This window comes from Ascaphus truei, chromosome 14 (genome assembly GCF_040206685.1).
Source record: "Ascaphus truei isolate aAscTru1 chromosome 14, aAscTru1.hap1, whole genome shotgun sequence".
Taxonomy (NCBI): domain Eukaryota; kingdom Metazoa; phylum Chordata; class Amphibia; order Anura; family Ascaphidae; genus Ascaphus; species Ascaphus truei.
Window position 1 is genome coordinate 56,097,699 of NC_134496.1, and position 25,148 is coordinate 56,122,846.

At 41.9% G+C, this 25,148-nt stretch overlaps 1 protein-coding gene across 4 annotated transcripts in view; it reads right to left on the reverse strand.

Annotated features, from left to right (window-relative positions):
• Positions 1–22,961, reverse strand: part of LOC142466197 (putative cation-transporting ATPase 13A4) — a 56,738-nt gene extending 33,777 nt beyond the window's left edge. For all 4 annotated transcript variants that reach the window (XM_075571071.1, XM_075571070.1, XM_075571072.1 and 1 more), the window contains exons 1-17: positions 22,795–22,961; positions 20,556–20,729; positions 17,978–18,112; positions 16,015–16,085; positions 15,837–15,917; positions 14,366–14,435; positions 13,532–13,666; positions 13,366–13,438; positions 12,455–12,586; positions 10,571–10,741; positions 7,014–7,171; positions 6,145–6,333; positions 4,515–4,576; positions 3,871–4,021; positions 3,261–3,347; positions 2,641–2,797; positions 870–987 (exon numbers count right to left, since the gene is read on the reverse strand). In XM_075571071.1, the coding sequence (XP_075427186.1) occupies positions 870–987; positions 2,641–2,797; positions 3,261–3,347; positions 3,871–4,021; positions 4,515–4,576; positions 6,145–6,333; positions 7,014–7,171; positions 10,571–10,741; positions 12,455–12,586; positions 13,366–13,438; positions 13,532–13,666; positions 14,366–14,435; positions 15,837–15,917; positions 16,015–16,085; positions 17,978–18,112; positions 20,556–20,729; positions 22,795–22,842 (2,012 nt within the window). In that variant the 5' untranslated portion in view covers positions 22,843–22,961. The remainder of the gene's footprint in view (positions 1–869; positions 988–2,640; positions 2,798–3,260; positions 3,348–3,870; positions 4,022–4,514; positions 4,577–6,144; positions 6,334–7,013; positions 7,172–10,570; positions 10,742–12,454; positions 12,587–13,365; positions 13,439–13,531; positions 13,667–14,365; positions 14,436–15,836; positions 15,918–16,014; positions 16,086–17,977; positions 18,113–20,555; positions 20,730–22,794) is intronic.
• Between the last annotated feature and the right edge of the window lie 2,187 nt (positions 22,962–25,148).

Below are 25,148 nucleotides of genomic sequence, written 5' to 3' on the forward strand. Positions count from 1 at the left end.
GGGGGGGGGAAGAAAGTGTTGATAAGAATTGAGGCAAGCAGGATAATTACAAACAATTTTGATAGGGTGTGAGTAAACCCATGTCCTTTGGTTTTGGTGTCAAAGAGTCTTATCATTCTTCGCTGTCACATTTGTATAATTAATATACACGTGTAGACACCACGTTTGCCAACGCAATTTATAGTTCTGCGTGAGAAAATAGATCGAGATAACAAAGACCAACCTGTCGTTCTTGGTATCAGTTTAATCAGCTAATCACAACTGTTACAAATATTCATCTGTAATTCTTGTGAATCGTTGTAAGACCCTTGATATCTTTATATTTAGTAAATCTACACAATTCGGGAATACCTTTCTGGCCACACCCCTTGGTATTCGCAGATCCCCTTCAGCAATCAGTTTTAAGGTACAGAAAAGAGGGTTGTGTTGATTTCCACTGTCAGAGAAAAATTATGATGCCTAATTTCAATCATTCAATTTCCTTAGATAACCTCATTTCTGGACAAACAGATAAAACTAGGCTAGGTCTTGACTCGCTCAAAAAACAATTTTTGTATTTTTAAGGCAACCTGCAACTAAAATGTACCTTTAGTGTGCCAAGTCTATTAAAATACTGAATATTCATTTATTTTTTTAACATGGAAGTCTGCTTTAATGTTCGTAATAAAGTAGCAAAATGTGCTCCTTGTTACCAGTGTGCAGGGAAATCATTCTACGAATAGCAAACAATGAAGTACGTAGTGTGATGGCAGCAATTGTGAAATGTCACTTTTTGGGGTTTGCTACATTTGATGTAACTACAAGAAAAGGCAACAACATGCCAAACGGAAACATACAAATGATGGCAAACACACACATGTATCACTTACCTTGTTACTTGTTCTATTTTAAGATGTTCATTAGATTCTAGTAGTTTATATGCCAGGCCAATGACTCGGAAACCTTGCATTGTATAGTAGTCAAGTGTGATTGAGAAATTGAACGGCACTGTTGGAAAGAGAATTGCATCGAAAATCAGCAGAAAGTCCGTGCACCTTTCAGAATAAGCTCTGGAGTAAACACAATTAACAAAAACACAATTCTTTATGGAAGATGTTTGCAGGATGACGGTCCCACACACCTTCTTACCCCCTTTCTACCATCCAACTTGAGTGTGTGCACCCTTACTCTAGAGTTCATTAATTCCAGGTACTTTTGGGGTATTCGAAAGTCCTTACTAATGTAAGTGAGGGCACATTCACTGCCATTTTGCTTCTAAAAATGTTTTGTGTTTTGGTTTTGTAATTTTAAATAATTATGGGAAAATGTCAAAATAAGCAGGAACATTTTTTTTTCAGTGCAATTTTCAAACATTTTTGCAAAAGTTATTGTATTTTGTCCATTTACAAACTCAAAAGTTCACCCAGTGGGAAAGAAAAAAAATATTGCAGAATTCTCATTTTTAATCCGGGAACCCACCCATAAGCAACACTTATAGGTTATTATAGTAGCTCTCCAACCCAAAAATAATATAAAGAAACTCTATAAAAACAGTTTAAACTCTTAAATCAGTTTGGCTATGTGGCAACGAAGAATGGAGGAGAAAAAGCAGAGCACTTCTAAGCAGAAAAATTATGAGAGAGAGAGATCGTTCCCATAGATAAAAACCTATAACAATTTAATGGATCATAAAAGACATACAAGGGCAAGCAGCCCACACCAACGCGTTTCACACCGAGGCGCTTTGTTAAGGTAAAATAAGGGAACTTACCGGAGTGTTTAAATACATAGTCAGCGCGCCATCGTCACCAATCCCCTCTTCTTCATGAGACGTCAAAATGACGTGGGAACGGTGACGTCAGTGTGTGTGTATCAGAACATTGAAACGGAAAACTTTATTGACACAGAAAATCACAATATTCACACTTCGGTTGTACAAATGCATACCCTATTTTACCCTTACATAGCGCCTCGGTGTGAAACGCGTAGGTGTGGGCTGCTTGCCCTTGTATGTCTTTTATGATCCATTAAATTGCTGTAGTGTTTTTTATCCATGGGAACACTCTCTCTCGAACACTCTCTCTCTAATCATTTTTCTGCATAGAAATAGTGCTCTGCTTTTTCTCCTCCATTCTTCCTATCCAGTGCTAAGCGGAAGCACACCCAGTACCCCATTCCATGTGGGTCAGCATACCGGGACGCCGCACCTACACGTGAGTCCTTGGTTATTGCCCTCATACACTACTCATGGTATTATCCATTCAATTTTGATGTATCGAGGTCGGGACACCAGAATGTGCTAAATTCGTAGCACAGGGCTAAGTGGGATTTTTCCAGCTATTCAGTCAGATTCTGGGACTTGTATTCCACCATTCATGTATATATTCTACTAAAATACCCGAGGAGTACTTTATTTCAGACTATTTTTCTTTGAAGCGATATATAGCGATATCTGCCGGTGTTTTTTAGAGTACCACGCAGTTTTTTTTCTTATATCGATTTTTTTATAGCCATGTGGCAAACCTAATTTAGGTTTTACAGATCGGGACTGGACGTCAGCCTGGGCTGAACTTACTGTAAACAACGCATCTTTCCTTTCTCCGTTTCTAAGCTGTATAATAAATGTATCATTCCATGTTTTACTGTTGACCATAATAATACCTGTTTCCGGTTTGCATAAATGGATGACCATCTCCGGAGCGCCTTTCAGAAAACCGATGCGGTCCTTTCCCCCTAATACCTGGGTGATTACAGACATTCGCTGGAGGCCAGAGGAAAATGGAAACTGGCGGAGAACACAGATTCCTTTCACTGGGACCTTAATGAAAAGTGTAAAGTATTCAACATAATTCATTCTGTGGATGATCTTGTTCTTGTACATATTGCAACTTGTGACACGCTGCAGCGGAGCTCAGAGCACCCGCGGGGGGAGCAGAAAGGATGTTATGGGGGTTGCATAACCTGTATGTCTGGAGAATGCTGGTTCATTATAAGGAAGCCGGGGCAGGTCATGTTTACCCCGCTATGTACGTGCTGCTTAAAGTAGAGAGGACATATAGGGCAAAGCAGCCTAAACGTTCGCCTCCGGTAAAATGTTAATGATTTGTGTTTGCAGCATTTGGTGCTAGTTTCTCAATTATGAAATGCTACAGAAATACTGTAACTGTTGCCAATTAAGAAATTAGAATTTGTATTGCATATTGTACTAAAAATGAACAGAAAATATTAAAAGAAGAAATCACATAATCATGAATACAAATCACATTCATAATACAACTTACCATCCTCGCGCTGGGTCCTGGTTTTACTATTACACAGGAGCTTATTTCTCCATCTGATTTCCAGCCTGTTTTACATTCTTCAAGTTCCTGTAAACACACCATATCCTTTATGTGTAACACAGAAACCATCACCCTGTGACGCCTTCGCTGTTATTCTTTAACATGAAAAAGTCCTTATTGTTTAATGGATACTTTCATACTCAAAAACAATGGTTCCTGTCACGCTCCCCTTTTGTTTTCCCGAGTGTTCCCTGTGTAGGATGAAGACATTCTGTATTTCCTGCCTTGAGGCCCTCGCATGTCATTTTATAAAAGGAACAACTATTAGGCTGCGTCCCCGCTAGCGCTGAGCTCGCTGAGCGGGCGGTGCTTGGCGAGGTGACTTACATATATATGCATGTCCCCGCTCACGCGATGCGCGCCTACATATGCGCGGGCACACACGCTCACCGGTGCTCTGCGCTTACATAGACAAAATTGTCATACTTACAAGCGTGCTCAGCTTCTCCTGAATTGTCCCCCCCGCCGCGCGAGCGCTTGCGAAAATTTAAAGGACACCTTAGCTCTCCAAGCATAAGCGTTCTCAGCGCCAGTGGGGACAAAGCCTTACCCAGCCTGTGCCTTCAAACATCTTTAGGTCCAGCGGATCTCCGTGTATTTTCCCATCCAGTACAACCAGTGAATGACAACTGGCCATCGCTCCGAGCAAAGGGCTCCAGGACAAAGTATATCCCGGCGAGAATCGCTGCACTTCTGTAAAACTGGAATGAAACAGAATTGCTTTTCAAAATCTGAATGATCAAGACTGCAGCAAAGCATTTTCATTGATTAGATTAGGAGTGGCCAACTCCAGTCCTCAAGGGCCACCAACAGGTCAGGTTTTCAGTATATCCCTGCTTCAGCACAGGAGGCTCAATCAGTGGCTCAGTCAAAGACTGCACCACCTGCGCTGAAGCAGGGATATCGTTAACACCTGGCCTGTTGGTGGCCCTTGAGGACTGTAGTTGCCCACCATTTGGATAGGTTGTGATCTGTAAAGCGATAGGGTGGCTGATCACATTATGACTTGAAATTAATATGGAAACAAATACCAGATTCTGGGAGTAGATTATTGATCTTCAGCTGAGAGATGTTCCACTCAGTAACGTGAAACGCCCGATGAAATAACTTGGAAGTAATGTCACGAGTCAAGCAAGGTTTTGTGAATGGCCACTCACCTGGCTGGCACAAAATGACATGTGTGAGGAAACGTACCTGTTGTCTCCTGAAGGCACAATTCCCCATAAATCTAATCCATCTTCTGTTAAGGTACCTGTCTGGGTTATAATACACTACTGAGTGGCAATCAATTCATTGTGGTGTAAAACATTTACCAAAACATACTCCAAGTATAATAATGCACCTATCTATGTCATGTACTTCTTCCCATAAATTCTATGTATACATGGAAATGGTGACTGACTAGCAGCTGGCCTCCCAGCAGAAGGGGTACGGGATATTACAGCGAAGGAGTGCAAACACCTGCTAGGGATAGAAATATATCTTATTATAGATACAGGTAGATGGATATAGATAGCTGCAGTGTAAGCGTATATACAGGTGCTTTAATGTATTTACCATTTTATTTTAATAAACAAATCTATATATCTATGCAAAAGTGTCTATTATTTATGAAATAAGCCCACATTTAGCCTATAATAGTAATAATCCCCTCAGAACAGGGCGTTACTGGCCAATAATGCCCTGGCTGGGTTACCTCGGCTGCGCCTCAGGCCTTCAACTCTTCCAGCCAGGGCATTATTGGCCAGTAACGCCCTGTTCTTCAGGGATTATTACTTAAATATGAAAGAAAGACCAGGATCAAATATAGCCTAAGGTTTTACAGACCGGATAAGAAACGGGCAGAATTGTTGGGCCAACTGCTGTCAAATGCCATGTTTAACATGTATACATTATATCAGTGTAATGTATACATTATATCAGTGTAACGTATATATTATATCAATGTAATGTATACATTATATCAGTGTAATGTATACATTATATCAGTGTAACGTATACATTATATCAGTGTAATGTATACATTATATCAGTGTAACGTATACATTATATCAGTGTAACGTATACATTATATCAGTGTAACGTATACATTATATCAGTGTAACGTATACATTATATCAGTGTAACGTATACATTATATCAGTGTAACGTATACATTATATCAGTGTAACGTATACATTATATCAGTGTAACGTATACATTATATCAGTGTAACGTATACATTATATCAGTGTAACGTATACATTATATCAGTGTAACGTATACATTATATCAGTGTAACGTATACATTATATCAGTGTAACGTATACATTATATCAGTGTAACGTATACATTATATCAGTGTAACGTATACATTATATCAGTGTAATGTATACATTATATCAGTGTAATGTATACATTATATCAGTGTCAGTAATCCCCTTCCACCTCCCGAACTGCTCGCTCACACAATTTGATCACTGACTGCCAGGAATACAGTCAGCATTTTAGTTCTTCCCCGCTCCCCTTGTGACGCATTTTGGCAAGTCTTAAATTTACAAACATTCAGCAAAATATGGTCAGACAGTGCGCAGAACGTGTCTGTAACGTCTGAGCATTACATGTATATAGTGATTATAGAGAAGTTGGGAAATGAGCCTACCTTGTGTAAGAGCAATGCACATTAGCTTAATATTTCGGGAATCGCTCGCAAACTGACAAAATTGGGATTTTTTTGTGGTTTACAAAGTGCACATTTTGCCAGGTACGCCACCCCGGGGGAAGGTTTTGCATACCTCTAACCATCGCAATATATATTGTTATTAAAAAAATTAGGAATATTTACTTTGTCAAAACAGATGAGGTTCAGTTGTCCGCAGACACTGATCCTCTGGGGGCTGATGCAGAAAATCCCCTGTTTCTTTAGCCGTATTTGGGCGTAGAGGACGCCCACAGTGAGAGCAGCCGGCAGCGCGGCGGGAATAGCAGAGGTTGCCATGATAAATGACATTAGCACCAATTCATTTGCTGAAGCCTAAAGTATTTGGGGTAAAATAAAAGTGCGTTATATTAATGTGAATCCACAAAGGCATTCAGGCAGCAACATGTCTTCTTAATTTAACAAAAACTTTCAAGCACCTATCAGTTTGTGTTCTATAAATATATGTTCTGATATATTTATGCAGCCAGCACTGGGATGAAATCCCTCGGGTCGGTATAACAAGCACGGAGTCGGGCAGCTGGGGTGCAAATGGTTCTATTTCTGGCATAATTACCTCAATATAAACACACAATAGCCGCTGTTCTCTCATTAAAAAAATATATTCTTTATTGCTTAAACCTGAATCGCAGAAACAATGCTGGTGTTATATAGAAATACAGTATGTGCCCTTCTAATATAAGGTTTCCAAAGATAATGTACCTGGGATATAAAACATATTAAACAAAAGGGCCAGTGGTTTCCATATCAATTGATGAAAATAAGTGTAACACCCTCTACTTTCCTGTACTTCAGACTATAATCATTATGCGGAAGTTGGGTCCTGAATACTTATGCCTATGTTTGATACCCCATATATATATATATATATATATATATATATATATATATATATATATATATATATATATATATATATATATATATATAAAAAAAATGGATTTCCAGTTTCCAACCCAAGAATTCAAAACCATCACAAAATGTTAAATACTTACTCCATTCAGTGAAAAAACTATAACTGTGTATATAACTCCAATGGCAGAAAGTGCTACAAGTCCCATGATCACCCTGAAGGCATCTCTGTGAAGCTTAAAGTTCACTGGTTTAGGATAGAGAATGGATCTCACAAGGTCTCCCTTTGCTGTGTTAAATCCTAGATTTTTGGGGAAGAGCAAAAAAAATAAATCAGAAAGGGGACAAATGAAGATCTAAGGAAGGAATTCTCAAAGCTCCAGTAACAAAGTATCACTGCTCAGTCACCGTTACTACCATTCAAACCAACGCAGCTAGCACCAACCGAGCTCCAGTAACAAAGTATCACCACTCAGTCACCGTTACTACCATTCAAACCAACGCAGCTAACACCAACCGAGCTCCAGTAACAAAGTATCACCGCTCAGTCACCGTTACTACCATTCAAACCAACGCAGCTAGCACCAACCGAGCTCCAGTAACAAAGTATCACCACTCAGTCACCGTTACTACCATTCAAACCAACGCAGCTAGCACCAACCGAGCTCCAGTAACAAAGTATCACTGCTCAGTCACCGTTACTACCATTCAAACCAACGCAGCTAGCACCAACCGAGCTCCAGTAACAAAGTATCACCACTCAGTCACCGTTACTACCATTCAAACCAACGCAGCTAGCACCAACCGAGCTCCAGTAACAAAGTATCACCACTCAGTCACCGTTACTACCATTCAAACCAACGCAGCTAACACCAACCGAGCTCCAGTAACAAAGTATCACCGCTCAGTCACCGTTACTACCATTCAAACCAACGCAGCTAGCACCAACCGAGCTCCAGTAACAAAGTATCACTGCTCAGTCACCGTTACTACCATTTAAACCAATGGCAGCTAGCACAAACCGAGCTCCAGTAACACAGTATCACCGCTCAGTCACCGTTACTGCTATTCAAACCAACACAGCTAACACCAACGAGCTCCAGTAACAAAGTATCACCGCTCAGTCACCGTTATTGCCATTCAAACCAACGCAGCTAACACAAACTGAGCTCCAGTAACAAAGTATCATGCTCTGTCACCGTTACTGGCATTCAAACCACGCAGCTAACACCAACTGAGCTCCAGTAACAAAGTATCACCGCTCAGTCACCGTTACTACCATTCAAACCAATGGCAGCTAGCACCAACCGAGCTCCAGTAACAAAGTATCACTCTCAGTCACCGTTACTGCCATTCAAACCAATGGCAGCTAGCACCAACCGAGCTCCAGTAACAAAGTATCACCGCTCAGTCACCGTTACTACCATTCAAACCAATGAAAGCTAGCACCAACCGAGCTCCAGTAACAAAGTATCACCGCTCAGTCACCGTTACTACCATTCAAACCAATGGCAGCTAGCACCAACCGAGCTCCAGTAACAAAGTATCACTCTCAGTCACCGTTACTGCCATTCAAACCAATGACAGCTAGCACCAACCAAGCTCCAGTAACAAAGTATCACCGCTCAGTCACCGTTACTACCATTCAAACCAATGGCAGCTAGCACCAACCGAGCTCCAGTAACAAAGTATCACCGCTCAGTCACCGTTACTGCCATTCAAACCAACGCAGCTAACACCAACCGAGCTCCAGTAACAAAGTATCACGCTCAGTCACCGTTACTACCATTCAAACCAACGCAGCTAGCACCAACCGAGCTCCAGTAACAAAGTATCACCGCTCAGTCACCGTTACTACCATTTAAACCAATGGCAGCTAGCACCAACCGAGCTCCAGTAACAAAGTATCACCGCTCAGTCACCGTTACTGCTATTCAAACCAACACAGCTAACACCAACCAAGCTCCAGTAACAAAGTATCACGCTCAGTCACCGTTACTACCATTCAAACCAACGCAGCTAGCACCAACCGAGCTCCAGTAACAAAGTATCACCGCTCAGTCACCGTTATTGCCATTCAAACCAACGCAGCTAACACAAACCGAGCTCCAGTAACAAAGTATCACGCGCAGTCACCGTTACTGGCATTCAAACCACGCAGCTAACACCAACTGAGCTCCAGTAACAAAGTATCACCGCTCAGTCACCGTTACTGCCATTCAAACCAATGGCAGCTAGCACCAACCGAGCTCCAGTAACAAAGTATCACCGCTCAGTCACCGTTACTACCATTCAATCCAATGACAGCTAGCACCAACCGAGCTCCAGTAACAAAGTATCACCGCTCAGTCACCGTTACTACCATTCAAACCAATGGCAGCTAGCACCAACCGAGCTCCAGTAACAAAGTATCACGCTCAGTCACCGTTACTGCCATTCAAACCAACGCAGCTAACACCAACCGAGCTCCAGTAACAAAGTATCACCGCTCAGTCACCGTTACTGCCATTCAAACTAACGCAGCTAACACCAACTGAGCTCCAGTAACAAAGTATCACCGCTCAGTCACCGTTACTGCCATTCAAACCAACGCAGCTAACACCAACTGAGCTCCAGTAACAAAGTATCACCGCTCAGTCACCGTTACTGCCATTCCAACCAATGACACCTAGCACCAAGTGAGCTCCAGTAACAAAGTATCACGCTCAGTCACCGTTACTGCCATTCAAACTAACGCAGCTAACACCAACTGAGCTCCAGTAACAAAGTATCACGCTCAGTCACCGTTACTGCGATTCCAACCAACGCAGCTAACACCAACTGAGCTCCAGTAACAAAGTATCACGCTCAGTCACCGTTACTGCCATTCAAACCAACGCAGCTAGCACCAACTGAGCTCCAGTAACAAAGTATCACGCTCAGTCACCGTTACTGCCATTCAAACCAACGCAGCTAACACCAACTGAGCTCCAGTAACAAAGTATCACCGCTCAGTCACCGTTACTGCCATTCCAACCAATGACACCTAGCACCAAGTGAGCTCCAGTAACAAAGTATCACCGCTCAGTCACCGTTACTACCATTCAAACCAATGACACCCAGCACCAACTGAGCTCCAGTACTCGTTATTCAAACTGTGAATCCCTCTCTATTGACTAGATTCCCTAAACTCTGATAAAAGAAAAAGTGACCAATATTTAACATCAATTTTTTATATCTGCCTATTCGCTAAAAGCCATATCGCATGAGTTAAAGCCTTAATAAACTGCATTTTACCGCAGGGATAATTTGGCAGTAATGTTAAAACAAAAAGCATAACCGTGAGGATTTACTGGCTAATTAATGATTCATTAGCACCAACGTGCTATTCACTGAACTCTGGTATCTACAGACAGTGGGCGACTGACAGAAACTAATAGCAGTTTTTATCACATACCCCAGGCTGACATTGGCCCCCACTGAGCCCAGGATATAAATAGCATAGATAGATAGATAGATAATCTAAACCAATAGAATAGAGCCTAAAATGTATTACATAAAACATTTGAATGTATTAACCCCTTAGGAGCCCAAGTGGTCAGCCAGCCATGTACAACCCCTGACTAACTGGGGACTAAGGTCTACTACCCTTAGGTGACAGAGAACCCTGTTTAAGAAATGTTACCCCTAGACACACCAAGTATTTAAGTGGACAACTGACCAGTTTGCAGCACAACAGCTTTCACTGGTCCATCACTCCGCGACTTTGTCTTGATGATTTCCGTTCCACAGAACAGGACGTGTCCCCGGTCATTTTCACCAATGTGTATTTTCCATGGTACGGAATTGTCCACATTGGGTAATGGGGTTTTTGTCACTGGAATACTTTCTCCTAAAAATGATCACATGGTCGAATAACAGGTATGAAAACTAAATAACCACCGGGGACAGATTGTTGAATTCCTTTTCTAATTATATGAACATAGTTTACGTTTATATGTTAATCCACAAAAGAACAAAATTACTTTAAAAAAAATGTTTAATAAGAAAAGAATCTCCACAGATTACAAACCCCTTGTGGTCATGCAGGCGAACTGCAGCAAAATGGCAATGTTCAAGTCACTGTTACATAGCAGAGAATGATAGTAACAGCTATTATTCATAAGGGGTTAGAGTGTATCGGGCCCCCATCTGTGTTACCATGGGATCATGATGTCACAGAGAGTATATAGGGAAGGGGAAGGTTCGAGAAGGTTAGGTTCCTGGGAGGACTAGAGGAGGGGAGCAACGGGGAGAAGAGATAAAAATGTTCCTAAAGTAATAACTCGGACCAGGCCCGTTTATTTGCTGTGTTGAAGATAGGGACAGTGCCTGTGAGTTAGGGACAGTGCCTGTGAGATAGGGACAGTGCCTGTGAGTTAGGGACAGTGCCTGTGAGTTAGGGACAGTGCCTGTGAGTTAGGGACAGTGCCTGTGAGATAGGGACAGTGCCTGTGAGTTAGGGACAGTGCCTGTGAGTTAGGGACAGTGCCTGTGAGTTAGGGACAGTGCCTGTGAGATAGGGACAGTGCCTGTGAGTTAGGGACAGAGCCTGTGAGTTAGGGACAGTGCCTGTGAGTTAGGGACAGAGCCTGTGAGTTAGGGACAGTGCCTGTTAGTTAGGGACAGAGCCTGTGAGTTAGGGACAGTGCCTGTGAGTTAGGGACAGAGCCTGTGAGTTAGGGACAGTGCCTGTGAGTTAGGGACAGTGCCTGTGAGTTAGGGACAGAGCCTGTGAGTTAGGGACAGTGCCTGTTAGTTAGGGACAGAGCCTGTGAGTTAGGGACAGTGCCTGTTAGTTAGGGACAGAGCCTGTGAGTTAGGGACAGTGCCTGTTAGTTAGGGACAGTGCCTGTTAGTTAGGGACAGAGCCTGTGAGTTAGGGACAGTGCCTGTTAGTTAGGGACAGAGCCTGTGAGTTAGGGACAGTGCCTGTTAGTTAGGGACAGTGCCTGTTAGTTAGGGACAGTGCCTGTGAGTTAGGATCCCAGATGAAAGCAGATAGACTTCTACATAACGTAAAGATAGGAAAACGACACGCCACAGAGGGTCTCAGGAAACAGGGCTCCCAGGATTGGCTCTAACCACAGGTCCGCATTCATATTCCTCATCAGTCAGTATGGAAGTGGCAGTTCCTAAACAGGCTAACGGTCTTGTGACCAATCACAAAGGGCTCCCCTGGTTTTCTCGTAGTGACCCAGATAACCCGAGTTAATACAGAAGATGGAACTGATGTAATAAGGGGGGTGGGGTCCGACATAAGCTAGGGACTAAGTGATTGCTCCTCCATTGTAGTGTTACGTGTGCGCACTAATGGAAGCAACAGAAATCCTGTATGTTTGTTAAAAATAAGTACAACGTTAATAGTTTGAATGTGAGGGTCGCCCAGCCTGGTTGCCATTATTATACATCCTTGCTACCTCATGGCCCAGGCGCCTGAAGCCAACACCCTGAATCATGGTATCCCCTGCAGAGGAGCCAAACATTACACACCGATGTGAACGCTGGCTATGGGACGTTATTTACCAAACACAGCCTTTAGAAAACACACATTGGTATACTGTACCTGTCAGCATGCTTTCATTCAGAACACACACCCCAGATATTAATATCGCATCACAAGGTAAGTAAAGCTTCTTTCCTGTTAAAATAATCACATCCCCTGGGACCAGATATTGAGATTCCATCTCTTTGATAGCTGGGAAAGAGTGTCACACAGAGTTATCCTTCTCATGCCTCTAACTGGACAAATGCAGATAAACATTTATTTTTGCAATGTTAGTATTTGCTACTTTGAATAAATACTTGAGGAGAAAAAAAACCTCAAAAAACACATTGAATTGCCTCAGTTTTAAATCTGTCAGGTTTGAAATGCTGCAATACAGTTTCTTCAGTACAATCGGACTTCCCTAACCCATCCATAAAGCTTTTGACCATTAGTGTTTAGGTCCAGATTTGCATAGCTATTAAATTGTACCTGAAATTGTGAAACAAGTGATAATATAGCACAGATTGTTTTATATTTTGCTAAATGGAACTGCATCTTTAAATTCAATTTATGCTCACCTTGCTCACGATATCTGTCAGGTCTTAAATAGATTTTCACCCCATGGCACATATAAACCTTTTAACAATAATTGCCTTTTTTATACCTTTCGCCGGAATAAATCCCTTAAATGTAGAAGGACTTGTCTAAAATCTACACAAATTACCAATTTACTAGTAGACAAGTTTAATTAGTTCATCGCTGAAAGGAGTTTGGCCAAAACACAGGTATTCCTTCAAGATGAAATGTTAATCATAACAGTAGTGAAAAATAGGACTGGTTCAAAGTAAATAATGTTTATAATAGTTATTGAGAACCTGAAGCAATGACATTGATGTCTCGCTAAAACAAACCCACGCGTCATGTTTATACACAATGAAGTCCTGATAAATTGTAACATTGCAAATGGAAAAGTACGTCACCAGGCTTACCTCCGTCTTTCTGCAGCACGGTAACAATGACATTATTATGGGATTCAACCATGTTCCTTAATTTCATTGATTGCTGAATAATTGGAACGAAAATATGTGTTATTCTGCAGGTGAAGAACATGCCAACGCAATAGGAAACACGTTTGGACAATACTGCAAAACCTACCATCCTCAGATTATAAATGGTTGCACCAATGGACAGGAGGGTCAAAATGATGATGGCCATTGAATATTCAATGTATCCGGTAGCAAACCAAGTCCCTAACGTGTAGGCGTTAAAAAAATACAATGGGTTCAAAACCTGTGTAAAGAGAAATATTGTGAGTAACAGCAACAGTCATTTAGCAGCTTTAGTTTGCAGTACCAGTACTCCTGAGCATTGCACACGGCAGCTTTAGTTTGCAGTACCAGTACTCCTGAGCATTGCACACGGCAGCTTTAGTTTGCAGTACCAGTACTCCTGAGCATTGCACACAGCAGCTTTAGTTTGCAGTACCAGTACTCCTGAGCATTGCACACGGCAGCTTTAGTTTGCAGTACCAGTACTCCTGAGCATTGCACACGGCAGCTTTAGTTTGCAGTACCAGTACTCCTGAGCATTGCACACGGCAGCTTTAGTTTGCAGTACCAGTACTCCTGAGCATTGCACACGGCAGCTTTAGTTTGCAGTACCAGTACTCCTGAGCATTGCACACGGCAGCTTTAGTTTGCAGTACCAGTACTCCTGAGCATTGCACACGGCAGCTTTAGTTTGCAGTACCAGTACTCCTGAGCATTGCACACGGCAGCTTTAGTTTGCAGTACCAGTACTCCTGAGCATTGCACACGGCTACAAGAGGTTTCTTGCACCCCACTATGCCCATAAAATGTATTTACATTTCGATATACTGTTTTGCTGTATAGCTCAATGTTTGTTTATCAGAAGAGATGATAAATCATTTTACCCAAACAATATCCAACAAATGTATTTTGTATGAACCAGAAACTGGAAGGACTTTACCTCCTTAAAAAGGAGCTTCCATATTGGGACAATCTTCACTTCTATTGCGTTCGGTCCACAGACTTGTCTTCTGCATATGAAAGAACATCTTATTTATACTCAAACAACTATTGTAACAGCAGCGATGTAAAAGCGTCGTATCAGGAAAGGTATTCACGTTAAACGGTCGTTTTCTATCGAAGAAGAGACCAAAAATCCCCAATGCTACATTCAATGACAAACTATTGGGTACATTAATATGTATTTTATCTATATTCACACTTCATAAATATAGGTAATGTAGTTCAATACTTAGCCAAAATATTTTAAGCCTACAACCACGTCACTGCGGCCCCAGTTCAGCAGGTCCTATACTACCGATATTAGCATTTTTGTCTCCCTGTCTCTCTATGCAGTGGAGGAGATACATAGAGTATGAGATTGGTAGTGTAGGACCTGATGAAATGTGGTTACCGTGATGTGGTTGTATGGAGGGGTGGCCTGGTATTACGTAGGGCTCGGTGCAAGGGTTTTCAAGGGGCCTCTTACCTGGTACGGCGACATCTCCTCCTCAGACGTAGCGGCGTCGTGGCAACTCAACGTGATTTTCACCATGATGACAGCACGCTGTAGGAGGAGATGTCGTCGGACCAGGTATGAGATACTTAGAGGTCCCGCGATCTCCCCCAGCAATCAGTTTAATTGTTGGGAAGAGCGCGGGGGGGCTCAGTGAGCACCGGGCTTGGTGCTGGGGCATCGATTCACGCTGGGCTTGGTGCTGGGTCACCGATTCACGCCGGGCTTGGTGCTGGGGCACCGATTCACGCCGGGCTTGGTGCTGGGTCACCGATTCACGCCGGGCTTGGTGCTGGGGCACCGATTCACGCCGGGCTTGGTGCTGGGTCACCGATTCACGCCGGGCTTGGTGCTGGGGCACCGATTCACGCCGGGCTTGGTGCTGGGGCACCGATTCACGCCGGGCTTGGTGCTGGGGCACCGATTCACGCCGGGCTTGGTGCTGGGGCACCGATTCACGCCGGGCTTGGTGCTGGGGCACCGATTCACGCCGGGCTTGGTGCTGGGGCACCGATTCACGCCGGGCTTGGTGCTGGGGCACCGATTCATGCCGGGCTTGGTGCTGGGGCACCGATTCACGCCGGGCTTGGTGCTGGGGCACCAATTCACGCCGGGCTTGGTGCTGGGGCACCGATTCATGCCGGGCTTGGTGCTGGGGCACCAATTCACGCCGCCCCCGGTTGTAGGCTTAAAATATTTTGGCCAAAGTATTGAACTAAATCATTGATAATGAGAGGATCACAGAGTTTGTATATTGTTCAGTTTTCAATGTGGATTTGATCCATCTTATCTTCCATGCTCAAATAAGGAGGGGGACAAATCAGATGGGACACGATAGTTACCGTGTTTTACTCCTAAAGATTCCATTTTTTAGTTCTAACTAAGCATATTTACCCTGTTTACGAGCTTTTCATACCTGATCTCTTGCTCTTGTCTCGTTAAACCCCCACCATAATGTGTGTGTATATCTGAGCATGAGAGTTTGTCATCCAGAACCCTTAAACGAAAATACAAATGAGTTATTTGCTGACATTAAAAAACAAACAAACAATATTAAACAATGTAACTCCCCATATCTTTTCTGTTAAACTCACCCAATTTTCTGAAACATGCTATCAGCTGTATTCCAAATATATCGAGTTTTTTGTACTCTTATGCAACGGACCTGTAAATAATTAATCATACCAGTTTATCTGGGCAAATTAGATTTATTTATCAGTGAAAAAACTACAATTACTTTTAATGGGCTCTCTCGTCTTTGATAAATATTTATGCTGGGATTTTTGGTTTGATTTAGCCCCAGTTTCACATCTATGAGTGTAGTAAACACCCAAATTAGGCTATTTATCAAAACTTCCATTCTACAAAAGAAACAGAAAAACGCTGGGTTTCTTTTCTGCTTCAATTGTGCTCCAAGTTTGCAGCCAGGAAATGTTGATGAAGAGACCCCACCAGGACTCTGAATTATGTGCAAATTGGGCATATTGTCAGTGACTTCTAATTGTGATTTTTGAGTTTATTGAAAACCATTACTACAGTGTGTGTATTTAAGCCAAGTTTGCAAGTGTATTAGTGGGCACTATTTTAAGAATATTTGTATTCCTATGTAGAGCTGAAATGTATGCTGCAGGGTACACAGGATTGGCCAGTACAAGCGCTAGCCCCACGGTGGGCTAGGTATAAAAGTCTCCTGGCTGCAAAATGTGGGCAATAAAATGCCAGGTGTATTACAGAAAACTATATATATATATATATATATATAAACTATAAAAATACTAAGTGCGCAAATTAAAACAATTAAACCAAAAAAAATAGTAACAGTTGCTGCCTGAATGTTAAGCTATACACAATAGCACATATATATGAGGGAAGGGGGGAATATCGGCGCAAAACTGCTAACTAAACAATGAATTTGAGCATGAATAGACTGAGGATATATTGGGATTGCTGGTTACTAAAGTAGCAGATGTTAACAAGCATATAGGATATAATAATCCTCTCCGTCCTGCTGCCTGGAGTTACAATGTATCCGTCCTCCACGTGGAACGCCGAAATCCTCCGTGCTGGTTCTCCTCTGGCGGCAGCTTTTCTCCTTGACTTCCTGGTTGTTCCTCCGATCTCGCGAGACTGGCCCGCTGACGTCACTCAGCCGAGATTTCGGCCGTAATTCGAGTACACTGTTCAGGGGTGATCAGGAGATTCTGCTGGAATGTAGATACTGAATAGGGGAGCTAAGAGTTTGCCTTAGAGCCTCCACCCTACGCGTTTCATCCCCAGATGAAGTCCTAGTTCCAGGACGAAACGCGTATCTACATTCCAGCAGAATCTCCTGATCACGGAGAGGATTATTATATCCTATATGCTTGTTAACATCTGCTACTTTAGTAACCAGCAATCCCAATATATCCTCAGTCTATTCATGCTCAAATTCATTGTTTAGTTAGCAGTTTTGCGCCGATGTTCCCCCCTTCCCCCATATATATATATATATATATTGCTTTCAGTGGGGTTTTTTTAATCTGGTGTAGTTTGTTTCACAACTTTTGCCCTAATTTTCCAACTGCAAGAACTTGATGCATACACACCACTGAGAAATTAGCCTAAGGTCACAAGGAGTTAACAATGCGATTCAAACAGGTGTCACCTGCTTGAGAGGCCTTAATTACCACTAGCAACTTGCAATGGTTTCGGTGAGAAAAGATTGGAGGCGTTACTTGGTGAAAAACTGAGAAGGAAACTAAACTAAGTCATTCAAAGAGAATGTGAGGTTGTTTTTTCTTTGCTAAATCTCGCATGTTTTTTGCACCAATATTGCTCCAGTTTTGCAGAGAATTAGGAGGAGTGTAAAGCCTGTAGAAGACGTAGAACTGTATCTAACAATTTCTTATGCACGTGGAAATGCTTTTCTCTATATAACATAACAATGCTTTTCTCTATATAACAGGTAGAAACAGTGAAGATGTTCTTACAGATACCTATCAATATTTCATGGAACAATTCTAATATTTGTTTTGCAAAAAGCATGAGTTATGGATGTCCATGTATCAAATGACTCACCTTGCACTCTGACTTTCTTATTAATTTGTTTAAGACAGGCTCTTCAGCAGCATATATTTCATGGCCTGGTGTAACACATGACCAATCTGGATGTATCCACTTCACTTTCTTCTTCGAGTATTTCTTATATTCATCCTAGAGAAAGAACGTTCCTCAAGTTATGTGAATATTTTACTATAACACCCTCATCGTTTATTTATTGATTGGGTAAAAACCCGCCTCCACTTAAGGAGCGTTGCAATACTTTACACAATTAAACAAATTAAAATGATATACAATTGTTTTGTTAGACATGGAAAGCAAGAAGGTAGAAATAAGTCTTACAACGAGCCCGAAACAGCGGTAAAGTAGATAAACACCTGAGCTCTGGCGGTAGTGAGTTTCATATCTCTGAAGCTGCACAAAAAGGCCTCCCACCCATTGTAGGGTGCAGCACCCTTGGTACAGAGAGGTGGAACCCCTTGAGGACCTGAGATCATAGCCTGTATCCCTCCGAGGCATCAAGAGACTGCAGATAGGCAGGTCCTGCCCTTGTAAGGTTTTAAGGACAAACTTGAACCGAGCATGGAAGATCACTGGAAGCCAGTGCAGATCGTGTAAGATGGGAGAGATATGCTCAAAGTGAGAAACAGGTCTCAGCATCCGAGCTGCAGCGTTCTGCACAAGCTGGAGTCCTCATGTCAGGCACACTGGTAGTCTTGCATATAAGGCATTCCCATAGTCCAACCACATCAACACAGACATCAACCAGTGACTCAAGGTTCATAGACGACAGGAATAGACACAAACTCTGAAGCAGCCTCAATTAGAAAAATTCCGTCTTAACAACTGGGGCCACTTGGACTTGAATGTTGAGGCTCTGATCAAAGTGTTTGCTGAGGTAACAAACCTGGGACACGGGCAGCGGTTGTACACTATTGACTAGCGGCAGCTTGCAAACTCCCTATCCCGTACTCAGACTTCCTGCCGAACCTATAATCATTAGTTCGATCTTGTCAGAATTGAGCTTCAGCCAATTCATCTCCATCCATGCTGTCACCTTGTCTAAGCAAGCCATCAATATCCTTCCTGTCTGAATTTCTGGACCAGAACCCTAGCAGCGCAGCAGCTTTGGTCAAATTATGTCCGTACGCTTGACCTGGCAATACTCAGTAGATTGGTCCCTCCCACAGAGACTCACTAACCGGTTTTTCTCCTCCTGGAGAAGAGAAAAGGCCTGCCTACATCTTTTACGCAAAGCTCCCTCATAATTTCAGCCGCCTGCTCAGGAGTGAACCTGCCTTCCTCCCACCAGTGATCTGCCTGGGAACCTCTCTCAAGCACGAACCAGGTCCGTTGCAAATACGGCACATAACCTCTATATAAGAGATCCCACCAGGGCAATGTGTCCATCCCTTCAGATATTTTAAACCTCACATTTGGGGTAACCACCACATGGGGGTTCAGGGCTGGGGGAACGGTCAGAACGGGACGATTGGGCAGATTGGGTAGAATGGGCAGAACAGGGTGAGTCCAGCGAAGTGTCACGTGACGTTAAACGCGTTGAGGTGACGTCATCACGCAGTGGAGAGCGGACGTGATGACGGGAGCTCAACCAGCTGCGGATCCCTCAGCCTCGCACGGGTTATTCCCTTTCTTATAGTAAGCTGTTATATCAACTGTAGCTTCACCCTGGGACATTACATCTATAGTTCTGTGGGTTTTTGGAGATGGGAACCCCCTTTTAGTGCTTGGTCTGTGTGATTCTTTTGGTTCTACTAGGGTCCTTTTATCATGTGAATTTATTTTGAGTCAATTTATAAACTTTTTATCTATTTTGACTGATGTTCTTTTCTCTTTTTGCGCTTCCTTTTTACTGTATGTGTTCCGGTCTAACCCCGCTGATCACGGAGAGTGGAAGCACCAGAGAGATACCATCGTTTTTGAATACTTAAGGATTTATATTGGGACAGCGCGTACTTTCTTCATTTGAGTGCTTACACATGAATGGAGTAGTCATGGGAGGAGGATGTGATGAGGGTGAGGGAACCAGGAGAAATTTTGGATGGGTAATGCAGTAGGTGAGGGGGGAAGGATGAGGCTTAAATGGTGCAGAGCTACAAGTGAAGAACGCGAATGTAGAAAAGTGAGAAAACCAAAAGCTATCCATTAATTTGGATCTGCAAATCAAGTTGCTGGAAGATCCAGACACATGTCCACCTCTTGTCTAACTTGTGTATAACTCTCAGTCTCTTATAAATGTTCCCTTTGAAATGTGCCCACTAGAAATGCTATAATGACCCAAGCTGTGCTTTCCCCATAGTATTAGTTTTAGATTTATACGCCTGGCCAGTCACACACATTGAAGACTATATATAAGGCTAATGGAAAGAGGACAATTTGACAATAAATTAAATAGAGACAGACACATAAATGTATCATACTTTGCCTCCTTCATCAATAAGTCAACAGTTCTTATGTATCTTCCTGTATAGTCCGAACTGTAAACCAGACATGATTAAATGTCCCCCCTTACCATACATGTAATTAAGAAGGCCAGATAAATTACATGCTTTGGTGCTAAAACCAAGATACTCACTGTGGTTCTGAGCAACACAACATCAGCTTCTTCCAACGTGCACGGAACACAGTGACACCACACGGCCCACTCTGGCTTCCAATAAAACAGCAGCAGAAGGAACCCAAGAGAACAGATGTACCCAAGAATACACAGGGCGTGTCGCCACCTCTCTGTTCTGTAACCAAACAGCTCCTGTGAAATCAACAGAACAATGAAATGAGCCAGTTTGGTGCTGAGGAGACATGTACTTATGATCTAGCGATGGCCAACAGTCATCCTCAAGGGCCACCAACAGGTCAGATATTGAGGATATCCCTGCTTCAGCACTGGTGGCTCAGTCAGAATAACTGATCCACTGATTGAGCCACCTGTGATGAAGCAGGGATATTTCTAATACCTCGGCTGGTGGTGGACCGTGAAACTTGAGTTGGCCACCCCTGATTGAGTACTTAAACATGAATGATAAAGAAGATTAGAAATGGGACATTTTGCTGTACAGTAGCCGATTTGGTGCCCTGTTTCACTTTGTCCCACGTATATCGAATTTACAAGTGATTTATGCATGAAACAATAAAGTCTCCCCACTGAAAAACTGGGTCAAAACTTGATCAACACCTATCGAAGCAAAAATATTCTTCTTTCCTACAGGACATTAATCCTATGCAGTGTTTCCCACGGTTTTGCTGCTGGGAGACTGATACATATTCCCCAATGTATAACGTTTTTACTTAGACTCGCAAATGCTTTTCTTACTATAAGGGCGAAATATCCCAGTATCACCATCTGCTAAACAGCACTAGATAGATCAAATTAAAAAAAGTGCATTGCTTAGAATGCGGCATTTTCTGTCGTCGATATATCTGGTGCAGCTTCTTGCGCCATTTTTTGGGGCCATTTTTGCAGTCGGGAGGTTTTTTGTAGACCTCCTAATCCACTTGCTCCAGTGTCAAATATACACATTTGCTACAGGTTGTTGGCTTACACAACCCCATTCTCATTACCCTGTCCTAATCATACACCAACCCAAAACGTGAAGTGTAGCAGTAAAACCCTATCCATTAATCCAATTAAAAGACTCTGGTTTTACTTATTGCTGCATGTTAATTTGCACTATTTTCTAGTACAGGGGTGTGCAAACTGGAGGGCGGGAGATTTTTTGGGGGGGTGCGGGCAGTTGCAGAGGTCTGGCGCTCTTCCCCAAGGCATTTAAATTAAATGCCGGGGATCACGTGAGGCCTCTGCAGCAATAAAACTTACCGGGATTCAGACGCTGTGACGCGTCTCCATGACAACGCAACATCAAATGATGCAGCGGGGTCATGTGACGTAACGTCACATGACCCCGGAGCATCATTTGACAAAGCTGCAAAGTAGGAGGGGGGCGGGAGTTCCGGAGCAGGCCAGACAGGGGGGTGCAGCAGTAAAAGTTTGCGCTCCCCTGTTCTAATACATACTGCAGCATATTTCCAACATGTATTGCATTTATAATGGTTGCACTGTCTTTAAAACACAACTCATACAGTTTAATTGTAAAACAGTTTCCTGTTACTCACATCTCATAGCATAAAAAACAAAAAATAAGATGTATTCCCATTGGAACAAATTGAAAATGCTTAATACTGTAGGTGTAAGAGCTTTGGAAGCCAGAGTTCCTTCGGTCACATCTGAAGAAACACTTCTGGTTTTGAAAACGAATATGCAACACAAACAAATTGTTGTGTGTCCAATAAATTGTGCCACAACCAACAACAAAAAACTGTGCAGTGCATAACACTTTTTTCAAACCAAAAAGACAATTATCTACAATATCAAATACATTTTTTCAAAATTCGCACTTTGTCACTGGATGGATCTTTAAAAGAACAGAATGCAAAAAGTACTTGAGGTGTGCGCAAACTTTTTGCACGCGTTCGTGAACCTCGTGAATTTCACGATTTTCGATTTTGCCAATAAATGTTTGCTTCAATACAGAAGCTCACAACAAATTAAATTAACACTAAAAACTCCAATGGGCGTTACATGTCACATTCATTTAGATTACTTGCACTTTTTAAACGTTAACGTCGAACGTTAAAAAAAATATATGTATAGAAAAGTCGCTGGGCTATTTTGCCACTTTAACAAAGCTCATTTTTAACAATCAGGGCATTTCACTAATTGTTTTGGCTTCAAAAACGTGGTCACAGGTTTTTCAATGTTTTTGGCAAGTGGGTAACAGCGGTGAAGCAAATAATGTCAGGTTCACACAAGTACTTACCATTTCATTCTCCTTGTCTTTATTAAGCATGGTGCTTCTTTCTATCATTTTGCTATTGACATCGATGTGTGTTTCTCGGCTGATTAAGGTAACAAGGAAGTGTTATGAACTGTAACAAGTCTCTCTTTTCCTTAGAAATAGGGTAATGTCACAGCACACACACCCTTTTTAGTTATGGTTGACAGAAAATACCTCCTTCGTGACTGATCAGGTTCTGCACTATGCTGTATCTTGTACAGTTGCTTAGGGCTAATTACTAACATTCCAGTATATACAGGACTGTAAAAAGTGTGCATGAAAGTTGGATGTTCTATTTCACTATAATCCTGAGATTCCTATTTCCGGTCAGTATCTCAGAGTCCTGTCGTACTTTATAGGGGGGCTGCAAATTCCAATCTGGTCCCGGTTTACACCAACTGTAATTAATAGAATTGTATTTAATGGCACTATAGTACATATAGTAAAATCAAACTATGCAACAGTAACTCATAAAGATTAGACTTTATCTTCCATGTTCCCACCTGTCCTAAGATGTAATACCTCTCCATGAGGGCCTCCTGAATATAAAATCTATATACAGTATAAGTCTAGAGCTCAGTACAAACTCTGGCACTGGAATAACCATATAGGAACCAGACATCAAATGTTTAAGAAAAGCAACATCAGTTGGAACACTAATTATTTTGACTGACAAATTAAATTAAGTTCTGAATTACAAACTGCACACTCCGCATTTCTTCAGTGGCTATATATATATATATATATATATATATATATATATATATATATATATATATATATATATATGTATTTGCATATTTGCTTTCCTGTGGAGGGTTTTTGTCACTTTTTTTACTCACCATAACTTAACTCAGTATTATGGTATATATATGTATATATATATATATATGTATATATATATATATATATAGGTTTTGTGTTTATTTTTTCAATTGTTTGTTCAATTCTGGGTGCTGCCTGCTGATTTCGTTTCCAAACGGTATCGTATTGCTTTTATATATATATCTGTACCATGTTAGCCGAGCTTGATATTAAAAAACGAATAGATGGTACTGTTCTGTGGCTAACGAAATGCTTTTATTTGTGTGAGTCTTCGAGATACACCGATATCTTCTTCCGGCGGTGTTACAATGGATTAAACAAGAAAGGGATTTACTTAAAAACAGTGCATCTTTGACTGTAACTGTGACTGAAGCCTATCCCTCCCCCCTGTGCAGTATGCGATTTATGACTTAAGGTCATTGTGTGTGTGTGTGTTTGTGTGTGTGTATGTGTGTGTATACAGATGGGTTATTGGTCCAGACCCAACATTCCTCCCAAAAAAACATAAATAAGTTGGCTGGGGGTGCACCTAGTGCCCATAGTTGTTCCACAGATTTATAAATAAAATTAGGACTGGAACAAAAAAACTAATTGTGAGTGAGAATTAATCTGATAATGGATAAAATAAAAACACATTTAGTATCAGCCATGTTTGTGTCACCTTTTGTTTAATTCTCACACTAGGATTCCCTTCTTTTATCATTTACCTAAAGTTCACAAGAGTTTGGTGAGTCCCCCTGGCAGGTCCATAGTCTCTGGTATGTAGGCGATGACGTCCAATCTGTCCCAGTATGTTGATTTATTTCTACAGACCTATGTTACACATCTTAGGTCACATATTCGGGACACCTTGTACGTCATCGATTCTGTCTCATATATTATTTGGAAACCATCTTATGTATGGGCTACATGTGATGTCCAGTCGCTGTATACCTGCATTGCACATAATATGGGCCTGTTAGCGGTACAACATTATTTGGAAGGTGACACAAACATGGCTGATACTCAAGGTGTTTTGGGGAGGAAAGTTCGGCCTGGACCAATAACCCACTGGGGCTGGTCCTGGTGTACTATAGCCATTTCATAGATGATATTTTGCTTATTTGGGACTCTGAGTTTGGGAATGTTTTGGATTTATTTGCACATTTTAATAGTAATATTTTTGGTCTTTTTTTCACTTCTGTCGTTGATCCGGTTGAGAGTTTTTCTTGACCTTAAACTCAAAATTGATTCTGTGGTAGGATATAGAATCCTATAGGGATGCTGCAAAAGTCCCACAAGACATATTCAGTAGATCAATCCACAATATTTTAAACAAACATCTTTTTAGCATATATGCTTGAAGCTGGAACCAATGAACAGTAAGCTGTATACAATTCCAACAGTGTCCAAAATAGTATAAATAGCCTGTATGCAGTGTTAGGTATTGTGTGGCATTAGGTGGATGGGGTAGACCATCTGTAGAGACCGCTGATGTCCTCACAATAGGACCCGACCACCGCCGTCACCTG